Source organism: Elgaria multicarinata, chromosome 10, assembly GCF_023053635.1.
Source record: "Elgaria multicarinata webbii isolate HBS135686 ecotype San Diego chromosome 10, rElgMul1.1.pri, whole genome shotgun sequence".
Taxonomy (NCBI): Eukaryota; Metazoa; Chordata; class Lepidosauria; order Squamata; family Anguidae; genus Elgaria; species Elgaria multicarinata.
In genome coordinates, this window is record NC_086180.1 from 64,231,373 (window position 1) to 64,244,246 (window position 12,874).

The 12,874-nt window shown below is 40.0% G+C and overlaps 1 protein-coding gene across 5 annotated transcripts in view; it reads left to right on the forward strand.

The window, feature by feature from the left end:
- Positions 1-12,874, forward strand: part of SORBS2 (sorbin and SH3 domain containing 2) — a 216,773-nt gene that overhangs the window by 182,140 nt on the left and 21,759 nt on the right. For 4 of the 5 annotated variants that reach the window (XM_063135631.1, XM_063135628.1, XM_063135630.1 and 1 more), the window contains 5 exons: positions 3,092-3,180; positions 6,369-6,415; positions 7,554-7,668; positions 7,776-7,904; positions 9,299-9,502. In XM_063135631.1, the coding sequence (XP_062991701.1) occupies positions 3,092-3,180; positions 6,369-6,415; positions 7,554-7,668; positions 7,776-7,904; positions 9,299-9,502 (584 nt within the window). Of the gene's footprint in view, positions 1-3,088; positions 3,181-6,368; positions 6,416-7,553; positions 7,669-7,775; positions 7,905-9,298; positions 9,503-12,874 lie in introns of all 5 variants that reach the window. The other variant, XM_063135627.1, reaches the window with a different exon arrangement.

The window sequence follows — 12,874 nt, forward strand, 5'->3', positions numbered from 1 at the left end:
CCTTTGAAAATATGTTTTCCAAGGACTTCACTAATTTACATGCCCAGAGTTTTTAAAGAAAAGATGTTTGCACTCAGGATAAGGATTACCCAATAAAATATACAGACAGTTGATTATAAGAAGCTATATCATGGAATAATAGCATTGAAGAAAACCGTATTTTTTAAAATCAGTTCTTGATAGGTCTACAAAAGAGTATTGTGTTATGGCAGAGTTTTGTTTTTTGTTTAGCTTTGCATACTTTTTTGTGAACTGAATGTTAGGCCCTCCTAGAAAAATGTTCATTGTACAATGATGCATTTCTGATGGTAGCAAAACTAGATCTATTCACTGCTTTTTAAAAAGCCTCCATTCAGTTTTGAGAGGCACAAATCCCACAGGACACAGACAAGGTGAGTATTGTAACAGCCTCTGTGTAGCATCCCGTCTTTCTATAACTTAGCTTAACATTACATTTTAACCAAAAATAATAATACTTAGAAGTTAATCTGTATTAATAGCATAGAATAATATTCTGAAACGTTCAACTCTACAGTGGTCTGATTAACGTACAGCACTAAACCATCATTTAGCACTAGGCTCATGAGCCCCTCAACTCTCATCCCTCCAGTGTGGCTACAAGGAGGATACTAGAAGCATTTACTTCTGGTTTTAAACTAACTAGATTTTCCCATTATGTCTGAATTTGTGGGGAGCTCTGATTAGTTTAAAGCTGAGAAACGCTAATGTTTAAAGTTCAGAGACATTAATGTTTGAAGTTAAGAGATGTTAATGTTTAAAGTTAAGAAACTTAAAACTATGGATTGTTGAAAGAAACCAGGATCAAAACATAGTTTATGATCCTAGCGTGTTAACAAGCCATAGTTTATGTTAACCAGAGTTCACCCAATTTAGGCATAATGAGAAACTCTGCTGAGTTTACAGGTGGAAGCCTGCGTCTCCAATCTCATTGCAGCCATGCTGAAGGAGTGGCAGAAGGGGAGGGCATGAACGGAAAGCTCACTGTTGCTTGTGCATGTAGAGCTAAATTATGGTTTAGCTTTATGTGTAAAATGAGACTAGGAGTTCAGTGTCCTTCTTGCTTATATGTACATAGGATAAGATAGACACATTTGCCTCAATTCCATCTGGCAAGCTATATATGGGATTTATGCAATTTCCTACACTGAAGTGACTTCTAAGGGCCAGGTTGGGCCAATACAGGTTGCAGCTTGAAATTACTCCTGCTGATGGGATGATATGTTATTATAATGCTCCCACAGTATCCTGGCTGTTAATTTCTATGGTCTCTGCCTAGTCCAAGTCACTATTGGTCTAGAAGTAATAGAAATTGTAATAACTATCTGAAAGCACCCAAAGAGAATTTTATTTTATTTACCTCCTAAGATTTATGTAGTCTTGAAGTATACACTTTGTTTTATTTTTCAGAAAACATTTAAGAACTACATTAACTTTCCTTAAAGTTAACTAAAACAACTATTTTCACATTGTCCTATAATGAACAATCTTAAGGGCTTACCCTGAAGTAAGTACCGCAGAGTTCAGTAGGACTTACTTTCTAGTAAGCCTGCTTAGGACTGCATCCAAAGTATTTTTGCAGCAATCATCCCATTCAAACAGAATAAACAAATAAATAAATAAAGTCTTATATAATGCAAGAACTGCAAATATGCAGCACCAAGAATTCCTTAGAGTGAAGCTAGATGATAATTTGTCCCATGATTGTCTACCTTGGTCTTGTTTTTCTTTTAGAAATAGAAGCAATGGGCTGGTTCCCTTACAGCAAATGGCACCTTCAGGGGCAAACGGAAGCTGCAGAGGGCAATTTATACCAGGAAAGTCACACAGGCAGAAGGCACTGCAGGCCCAGTCAAGATTGCACTTTGCTGCAACTAGGAATGTATTGGAATTCTGTTTTGGGGGTGAAATCTTGATGGATTTTTCCAGTTTGGCCCCAGTGGATTTCATTCTATTTCCCCCTGCTAGCATTGACTTCATTTGTATAAAGGCGATCCAGTTGTTTAGCCCAACAGAGCCATATTCCATACTTGTCAAAGAACTTGTCGATTTCATCATCCACTTTGGCAATTCCCTTGTGAAGCAAGGGGGGGTGGGGAATTGACATTTTCTTTGACAAAAATACTGAATATGGCTCTGTTGGTGTGCAGAGAATGAAACTGATGAGGATATTTACAAGAGGGGAATATGTCTCTGTGGAGCTACATAGCGGATAGATCAATTGTAATCCTGTGCACTTTCGCAAGGTCACCAATAAAAAAATATGAAAAAATACAACTCCATTTGCACAAATTTCAAGATAAAAGAAAAGATACAGTTTGTGCAAATTACCATTTGTGAAAATCACAGGACCTGAAAAAAAATGCAGAAAACGTTTCTGGAATCAGAAAAAAAAATCCACTACAGACTACAGTCCACTGCTGCTCACCTAGGATGGAAACATTACATAATGTTTAAATCAAATGAACACATAATGTTCATTTGATTTAAGCCCACCAGGCTTAAATCAAATAAAATTCGCAGCATCACACATCCCTACCTGCAGCTATTTCCAAAAGAAAAACAAGCCCAGAACAGCCAAACATGTGGCAGTTATCTAGTTCTAGTCTTACATAACAAAGGATTGCATATTTATTTACTGAATAGCCTGAAATATGCCGTCTTCATCCCTCTGCCATTGTTGCATGCCTTTGACACATCCCGTCGCATGTGGTTATATGTTCGATGTCTTACAATTCATTGCTAAGCTTTCCTTACCCTTTGCATCTTCAGTATCTCATATGTCTGTTCCTCTAGTTGCTCAAGTTATTATAGTATAAATTAGAATCAGGGTAAAGTATGTTGATCCTGTTTTCTTCTTTAACTGCACATGTTCAATTTGAAACCATAAGTGGAAGTAATTTCCACAATTTCATTTTTAGCTTTCCGTTTGTCCTTTTTTATTGTTTCTGTATGGGTTTTTTAGCCTCAGAATTGCATTTTACATATATTTTAGATGTAGTATCCCTTGTAATAAAGCCTGACAGCTTTATTTTTAATGGATTTTCACAAAACGGTGTTTTATTTTCAGTAGACCAGGAGTCTCCTGGGAACTATTCTTCTGCTTTCACTGATGTGGGTCGATGTGCTCCAAAGGAAAGAAGAGGAACTCCAGAGAGAGAGGTAGTTAAAAGGAAATATATAATTCCAAAGAATTCAAAGCCAAAAGGGCATCTCTGGAGTAGTCTATGGAGACATTTATGAGACATTTATAGGGCTGCTGTTTGTTAATGGTACATTTTCTTGCCCAGATGCTACAAAACAGGTGCTTTACTTGTAAACACAATGAAACTAGAATGGAAAAAGAAGCAGAGGGAAAGAAGAAAGTGGAAGTCCAAGCCCCCAATAGTCTTGATCCTATTATCTTGAAGATCAAATTACCCATTCAATTAACAACAAAGAGTCTTGTGACATATTAAGAACTTAAGAAGAGCCAGGCTGGATCAGACCAAGGATCCATCTAGTCCTGCACTCTGTTCACACATTGGCCAACCAGCTGTCGACCAGGAACCCAGGAACAGGACCCAGGTGCAATAGCATTCTCCCACCCATGTTCCCCAGCAACTGATGTATATAGGCTTAAATTTAAACAAATTTCTTCTGGGGTAAGCTCTTGTGGACACTGCCTACCTCATCATATGCATGAAGTGTTAATCTCAATTGGAAGATATATATTCACTCACACACATGCTGGGGTGGGGGAAAGATGTAAACTGTGGTCTGAGGGAATTGAAATACAAAAAGTACAGACAGTGATGATTAACTTAACAGTTGCCAATTCATAGACAAAAAAGGGGGGTTGGCTGATAACACAGGCATCGTTGCAATGGTACATTTCAATTCCTTCTGACATTACAGTTTATATCTCCTCTCTCACACACATACACACACACCAACATATGTATATAAATCTGCCAGTTTGAGGTTAACACTCCATGCATCTGATGAAGTGGGCAATAGTCCACAGAAACTTGTGCCAGATTAAATGTGTTGGTCTTCAAGGTGCCACAAGACTCATCATTGTTTTTGCTAGAACAGATTAACACAGCTACCCATCTGGGAAATGTTCCATGAAGTGCATGATCACATTTGTCATATCTGGGATGTGTGTGTGTGTATATGTGTTAAATAAGAATCAGAGAGGTGAGGCTGCCCTCTGTGCCATAGGTTCCCCAGCTGTTACTTATTACAGGAAGGAAGCTGCTACTAGCACTGACAGCAACTTCACTCTCTGACAACAAATAGCAGCTTTGGGCATTGGGGTGGTTTTCGTTGGAACCATGGAGGCAGGCGGAAGGGGTTACCGCAGTCCTAATTCTGACAGGGCCTTCCTGTGGTTACCATTTAAAACACACACCTTAAAACCAGACACATTCCCCAACTGAAGTTCTTGGAAAACTTGCTGACATTATGGGAGAAGAGCAGACAAGATGCTGCAGCTGCAACTATATAAATTAATAAGAAGCAAATATGGTTCAACTGTGATTTTAGTACAAAATCATTTCTTTGCTTCCTTGTTTTTGGGGCACATGTCACCATATCCAGAAGCCCTTTGGGCATCTGGTGCTTGGGATCATTTTGGGGGTGGACAGGAAGAACGGCAGTTGTTAGTGTGCAATCTAGATAGCATAAGCCCAATATACATTATGGAGTGTGATCAATTCAGTTCCAGAATAGTGTGTTCTGTATTTGCTATGCATTCCTACAGGTACAATCTGATGGGGGCATACTTTTTTATTCCCAGAAGCCCCCTCTGCACAGTGCTACATCATGACATAACATTTTTATTGCATTTATATCCCGCCTTTTTTCCTCCAAGGAACCCAAGGTGGCGTACATAATCCTCCTTCTCTCCATTTTATCCTCACAACAACAATCCTGTGAGGTGGGTTGGGCTGAGGGTCTCTGACTCGCCCAAAGTCACCCAGTGGGTTTCCATGGTTGAGTGGTGGCTTGAACCCAGATCTCCTGACTCCCAGTTTGACACTTTAGCCACTACACCACATTTGCACAGAACAGGCTTCTGGGGTAGGCCAAGTGGCAGCCAAAAACCAATGAGGAGAGTTGCTGCTGCCACCACTACCAGTAAGCCCCAGTTCTGAACTTTTCACCCCAATTTGGCCAAAATCACCAAACTGCCCACAGGTATTTGTCATCTGTCAATGAGGTGGAAAAGGTGGGGAGGCAGCATTTCAGCTCAGCCCTATTATCTGCCAATTGAACTGAGGGGATACCACTTTGTGTATCTAATGAATTGAACTTGAGTCCATGAAAGCTTATGTCACAATAAATTGGTTGGTTGGTAAGGTATCAAGAGATTCTATGTTGTTTATACTTGAGATGTTGCATTGAGAAATTATTATTATTATTATTATTATTTATTTATATAGCACCATCAATGTACATGGTGCTGTACAGAGTAAAACAGTAAATAGCAAGACCCTGCCGCATAGGCTTGCATTAAACTCCAATGGCCTTGAAAACCCACGATTACCTGAGCATAAATTTCTCATTGTAAGTATTCTCTTGTGAATACATACAATAAGGGGAGGGGTACTCCTTACCGCAGAACCCAATGCTAGTAGTTAGCAGTTCTGTAGTGCTTTGTTGTAGTTTTATTGACATTAGAAAAATGCTCTTCATGGATTCAGCTATCAGTACCTTGTTTTCTTCTTTTCCAGAAAATTGTATTAGTACAGGAGAAACTACTATTAATGCAACAGCTCTTACAAAATGTCTGAGAAAAATGTTAATTATGGGAAGTAATAAATTTAACCCCTCACAAAAACCTTTTTCAAGTGTTGATGCATGATTAGTGATCATCTGAAGGAGGGTCTGTGCACATATGGACGGAGCCTATGTACTTATATGCACAGGATTCCTTCCAGGGGGGTGGAAATCCAGATGGATCAGGATTCCAATCCTCATGGAGGAAGCCCTCATGCATGTACATGAATTTGACCCCCTTTAGACTGCCATCAATTCTGTGTCATCTGGAGGCGTGCGTGGCATCTGCATCTGCAGCTAGATAGCATGGCTGTTCCACACGTTCTAGATAGCCTCTTCACCCGTTTGGTACCCATGTGTACTGAACACCTGAATAGGGATATACTCTCTGGGCAATAGGATCTAAAAATTGTAGACCAAGCATTTATGACATAAGTAACATTGGAGGCATCTTTATTTTAAAGTGTTAGGCCTTTTTAACCTAGATGCTTACATTAAATACATGTTTAAAAGGGGGGGAAAAAGGTTCTACACATTATTTTGAATATATATCATGTGGACTAATCACTTTGCCTACTTTTCAGAGACTGCCAGCTAGAGCAGTATATGATTTTAAGGCTCAAACTGCTAAGTAAGTATTGCTGACAGTTATTTTTCTTTTTTTTAAAAAAAAAATCAGTGTGGATGCTAGAGCAATTTTTATAGGAAGAATATTTTATACTTCAAGTTGTGCTTTATGAATTTAATTTTTGTGAACCGCCCAAAGTGCTTCAGCTATCGGGCAGTATAGCATTAAATAAATAAATACTAAGTAGATTTGTGTAGCTAAGGAGGTTCTGTGTGTGTATCACTAGCTGGATCCAGAATTGCAGGAATAAGTGAGTCAGGCGTTGGAATGGAATTTGTCGATTTGCACTGTGTTGCTTTCAGTGGGATGCACCTTTGATAGCACGTTCCCTTCCATAATCTAGTCATACACAATTACAGTTTCTGTGTGACAAGAGCTGAATTGGAGTGCCTAAGTACTGAATAACTGATGTGGATGGAAGAAGGGATGTAGCTTTGAGAAGGAAAGCAAGAACTAAATAATTAATTGCCTTAGAAAATTGGAAGAGCATTTCAGGTGCATCAGAAGATTTATGTGCTGACAACAAACAAACAAAAGGATGTTGTTCAAAACAGATTTGGCATTTGAAACATACAACTATTTTGGCACTACGCAGAAATAGCGTTTTGTTTTTCTTAACCATGTTAAGCATTGTATCTGAATACCTAAGCCATAGTTGAGGACTAGCTGCAAACCAGAATGTGAAAGCATGGTTTGAAGTGACTTGTCAAAACACAGTTAGAGCTAGCCATGGTTAAGTGTTACATCTGCACCATACAAATCATGGTTAAAGCTGTTTCTAATTCTCCTTACTTGCAATTTGACAAGCATGCCTTGCTGATTGCTCCCTATACATGCCTTGCAAAGGGAAGTCTTAACTTTATAAACTAACCCATGGTTTCATTGTACCTTTGAGATCTTAACCACAGTTAAAGCAACAACCCATAGTTAGAGAAAAGCATAATAAAGTGTTATGTTTGCAACTAGGCCTTTATTATCAACTATTGTTTCGAACTGCGGTGGGTTTATGATTCTTCTTCCACTGACATTATATAATAGCAATTAACATTCAAACCAGACTTCGGTGTAAAAACCATTTGAAGTACAGATGTGGTTAGAAAATCCGAACATCGCTGTTTATGTTTATAAACATCTGTTACAGGGAGCTGTCTTTTAAGAAAGGAGATACTGTCTATATCCTCAGGAAAGTGGATCAAAACTGGTACGAGGGTGAGCACTACGGAAGAGTCGGGATTTTCCCCATTTCTTATGTTGAGGTTTGTCTGTTCATGGGTTGTTGTCTTTCTTTACTGCTATGTTAGTTTTGCGAAACATTGCAAAACATGAATGAGACTGATTAGAGTAGCCGCCTTTCTCTTCCCAGAAACTGACTCCCCCAGAAAAAGCCCAGCCAGCAAGGCCGCCACCCCCAGCGCACGTTGCAGAGATTGGAGAAGCTGTTGCCAAATATAATTTCAATGCAGATACAAACGTGGAACTGTCACTGCGAAAGGTAATTGCTAACAGACTCTTTGGCAAGGAAGCTTTGAAACCAGGGGTGGAGAAACCTTTTACTGTTGAGGGGCACTTTTCCTCAGGGGGTATACTGTGAGGGAGCCACAGGCCAACAGAGGACAGGGTCACCCTCTTCTCTCTCTCTCTCTCCCCTTCCCTGTCAGTCTGTGTGTCTGTCTCTCTTTCTTCCTGCCACCCTCTTTTTTCTCTCTTGGTTTTACACAATGCTTACGTAGTTCAATCAAGTTCAGTTACTCAGTGAAGTTTATAGGTCCTATTTACGCCATTGTCATCCTCCAGTGCCTCTCCCACAATTTTTTAGCTTTATTCCACCATGATTTAACTCGTCAAAAATGCAGAAACAAATATACACTGCCATCAAAGAGCTGGTGTATTGTGGGATAGTGCAATATTGCTGCAATGTTGCAGCACCATCTGCTGGCTGTATAAATGGAACATATGGGACTTCCCCACAAAGGAAGCAGCCAAAAACATGAGTGGGGCGAGGAAAGAGGGAGGGATATGTATTGTGCCCCTTATAATCCCAGAAAGACTCTGCAGGAAGAAAGCCCAATAAGACTGTGGGATTTTTGCTTTATTGTAGAGAAGCCCTCTTTCTCTTTCCCCCTGCCCTCCATTTCAGTTCAACGCTAATGAGAAAACTATTGTGGGACACTGGCTGAAGACATTTGAGGGTGAATGGGACCTTTTTTCAATGCAAACAACAGTTTCAGAGGCCCCCAATCTGGATCAGGACTGAAGCAGGAGGCAAAGCTAGAGTTCCACTCCATATCTGTCCAACCCAAACTTGCCTTTTATTTTTTAAAAGCAATTCATGCAATTGCTAATCGCAAGAAAGATACTTAGGCCATAGCTAGACCTAAGGGTTATCCCTGGATCGTCCAGGGGTCAAACCTGTTCATCTAGGTGACACATAGGGGATCCAGTGCTCAGGCAGGGGCGAACCCTGGATGATCCCAGGATAAACCTTAGGTCTAGCTGTGGCCATAGTCTTGTTTGACTTTAAGTCCATCTGGTTCAGATTAACTTTGAGCTTGGAACTTTGTGACTTACTCTTAAAGACTACACTTCCAGGCTAAAATAGGCATTACTTTAAATCTATGTCCGCAATTATATATTTTTATTCATTATTCTAGAGTAGGTGCAAGACCCCAAATTTGGATTGGTACCCTAGCATGGGGTGGTAGGGGGCTTTTAAGATCCAGATTAGCCTTTCTGTACCTACTCTAGAGTAAAAATGAAAAAATACATAGCTGCTAGACACAGTTATAAATTAATGTCTGTTTTGGCCCTTAGGGATAAACCTTATGTTGTAGAGATGTGATGTACAGAATTATCATCTCTCAGCTGTTAATGAGTTTTGTCTTACAGGGAGACAGAATAATTCTCCTTAGACGGGTTGATCAAAATTGGTATGAAGGCAAACTGCCAGGAACCAACAGACAAGGAATCTTCCCTGTGTCCTATGTAGAAATTATCAAAAAGAATGCAGCCAAAGGTGCTGATGATCATCCTGTTCCTCCAATACCCCAGAGTTACTCCAGTGACAGAATACACAGTTTAAGTTCAACTAAGGTAAGGAAGACTTTGTTCTTTTCACCATGTCTACAATGTATTCCAATGCAGAAACACTGAGAAAACCAAGGAAATTTATACATCTTTATCTAAATGATCAAGCATACAGCACAAGTAAGCTATAGTTAATGTTCATGTCTCTATTAAGATATAAGATTGTATTGCTTCCTTGCTCCCGCCATTGTGTTGCTTTTTTTTGGAAGGTTTCCTTAAACCTTTTCATTTGATTCTCCAAGTGCTGTGTCGGCACACGCTGAATTAAAAGCAAATGGAACCCGAATTCATTGGCTGCTGTTTACATGTAACCCGTATCCACTTGCCCTCACTTACTTGCTGCACTGCTAACATCTGGGGAAATAATGGCCCTGTTAAGAAGACACCTTAAACTCTGGTGGTTTAAGGTGCCTCCTAACAGGGCCAATGTCTTTTTAGATGCATGAACCCAAGCCATGCTTCTAATGAGGTTTATCGAGCTCCTATTGTTTTAGTTTTAAAGGGTTTCATAGATAGGTGCTGGTTCAAATTAAACCCTGGAAGCCATATCACTTAAACCAGTTTTTGAAAGCACTTGATACATTTTGTAATGTGGGTGGGCCCCCATCTGACAACTTTGAATAAGACTGACAACCCAGCTCAGACTGGCAACCATTATTAGGAAATAGTCCCTGTTGATCTCAATGTAACTGGCCATGTAAGGATGCTTAGTATTGCAGTCTGAAACATCCATTCCTGCATATGCATAGAAACTCATGTACCTTTTCATCATAGGTCAGCTTAGAAAATGTAGTATCCAAGTGGATTTGTGGGATGGGTCGAGATGGGAGATTCTCAATAAACAAACAAACAAACAAATAATAGGAAACAGAAATATTTATTGCAGCAACAATAATAGAGGGTATGCTATTGTAGGTATGGACAGGTGTCAGGTCTGGGGGAACTACTTTGTCTTTTACTAGAACACCAGGATCCAGTGACTGGGTCCAGATGCAAAAGGCATACACTTAGATTTAGGGTGCAATTGCATGCACGTTTAGACAGAAAAAAGTCCTACAATTCCCAGCATTCCCCAGCCAGCACGACTTCCTGGGGAATGCTGGGAGTTGTGAAAGCTTTTTTTCCTGTCTAAACATGCATAGAATTGCCCTCTTAAAGAATTCTGAGGCCAGAGATTTGGGTATGATTTGCTTTGCTTATTTTTCGACTACCAGAGCTGAAAGGTGCTCACAGTCCTTTCACACAAAGCCCACCTTTAGTTACCCCCTACACACACACACACCTCTTGATCTTTATTTCAGAAGCTTAATTTAGAGGAGGAGGGGGAAGACTTTTAGTTGGTACTATTATTAAACAATTGGTAGGCAGAAACCTCAGCAGATCTACTGAAGTTTTTGTGAACCGCCCAGGGAGCTTCAGTTATTGGGCAGTATAAAAATGCAATAAATAAATAAATAAGTAAATACTGCAAGCCACTCAAAGATCTACCAGTAGATCTTGATCTGCTTTCTGCCTGCCCTTGTACTATTTACTATTGTAAACCTTGCTTGAAGAGTCTTAAAAAAACCATTTAAGATTGTTCTTACTGGATCTTGGCCAGATGCTTTTATATCTGGTCTTTATTAGGGAGGGAGGGACTGGAGAGCCCACCACTGACAAAATTTTCAGTAAAGACAGTGATGACCCATATGCAGAATTGGTACTATCGTTGTATAGACATTGTGCATACACTACCTTCCTGACATTCTTATACAGGTAAGAACATCCTTATACAAACATGCTTATACATAGATGGTACCAACATTGCTTGTACTTCACTTTTGTTGAGGGATTTCTCAGTAGCTGGCGTAACAATATAAGCGGCGAGAGCAGTCCATCAAATGTCAAGTCTACGTTCCACCAGTGCACTCATTCTACATCTTGTCCATCCCTGCATAGTGATACACCATAATAAATCTAGAACTTTTTGATTTCAGGACTTCGAGATTCATGAATACTTATACTATATTTATTTAGCTTTCCACCTTGTCAAACCTCCACCTCATTCTAAGCAAATGTCGTACATAATGTCAGATGTTGGGCAAAACATGCACAATGGACATTAACACTATGACAAAGTCTGCTTGGATGTGAGATATACCACTGTCCTTACAATGTATTATTAATTGCATGGTTTCTCTAAAAATGCTTTTATATCTGCAGGTGTCAATAAGGTGAATATGGTTGTGCACCATTGCAACCAATAGTTAATACTTCCCACATAAAACATTGGAGAAGAAAAAGAGAACAAACTCTCTTTTTTCCAAAATCTGTTCAATTCCTTGAGCCTCTGTGCATATGCTGCTGTATGTTAGTGGGGCATTATCACTTTAAATATCACTGTTAATAATATTTTCATATCTATGGAGTAGTGGTAATTGAAAGTTTTAACAGTAGTAGCTTTTACTTTTCCAAAAGGACCCCATCCACACACACACGCTTTCTTCTGTGCCCGGTGTCCAAAGAATTTGTCGAATGACTGTTAAGATATTTCCATTTTATTTCAATGGTAGTGCCCTTAATGGGATAGCCTATGTGCAGCCACGGGAAAGCATGCACCAATTGGATCTATAGATATGGCAGATACACATAGGCTTTTCATAGCAGGCAATTGCTGGGTGTGTTCCAGGGTGCTCACACCTGGCCAAGGGCCAAGCAGGGAAAGAAAAGGGCGACAAATGAGCTCTACTAAGTCTCCTGCTACATCAGAGTCAGAGGTCACTGAATTTTCTCCATATTAATATTGAGGGGGGGCTGAAAATTGCATCAAAATAGAAGATTTTGGGGTCGGGGTGACTACGCCAAACCATTTTAGTAGTTCGCTCTTTCCAAAGCTCTTTCCAAAGACTTCTTTGTGTTTTGCCATCCCAAGACCTTCTGGGAAAAGAATAATGGCAATTGGTTTCCAGCTACCCAGAAGAGCGCTGGAAAGTGTAGACAATATGACCTAGATCAGAAGTCCCCAAACTTTTGGATTCATGAGCACATTTGGGAATTTGAGAAACTGCTGTGAGTGCCATCACAAAATGTCTCCCACGGTGGATGTGGCTAGTCACATAACGGCTGCCATAGGGGCCTGGCTAGTCAAAAGTGAGCTAAAGAGGTGGTAGGGAGGTGGAGAGAAATAACAAAGGTAGAGGCTGAGGAGAAAACAGCAAGGTAGAGGGGAGAGAAACTGCAAGGCCAGAGGCTAGAATGGGAGAGAAAGAAGACCACCCTAACATTTTTCAGCGTCTTTCTTAAAACATTTTTTTTTGAAAGGGGCAAGGAGGGGAGAGTTTTGTGGGTGCCGTTGGAGGCTCCCATGGCACCCATGGGCACCATGCTAGGAACCCCTGA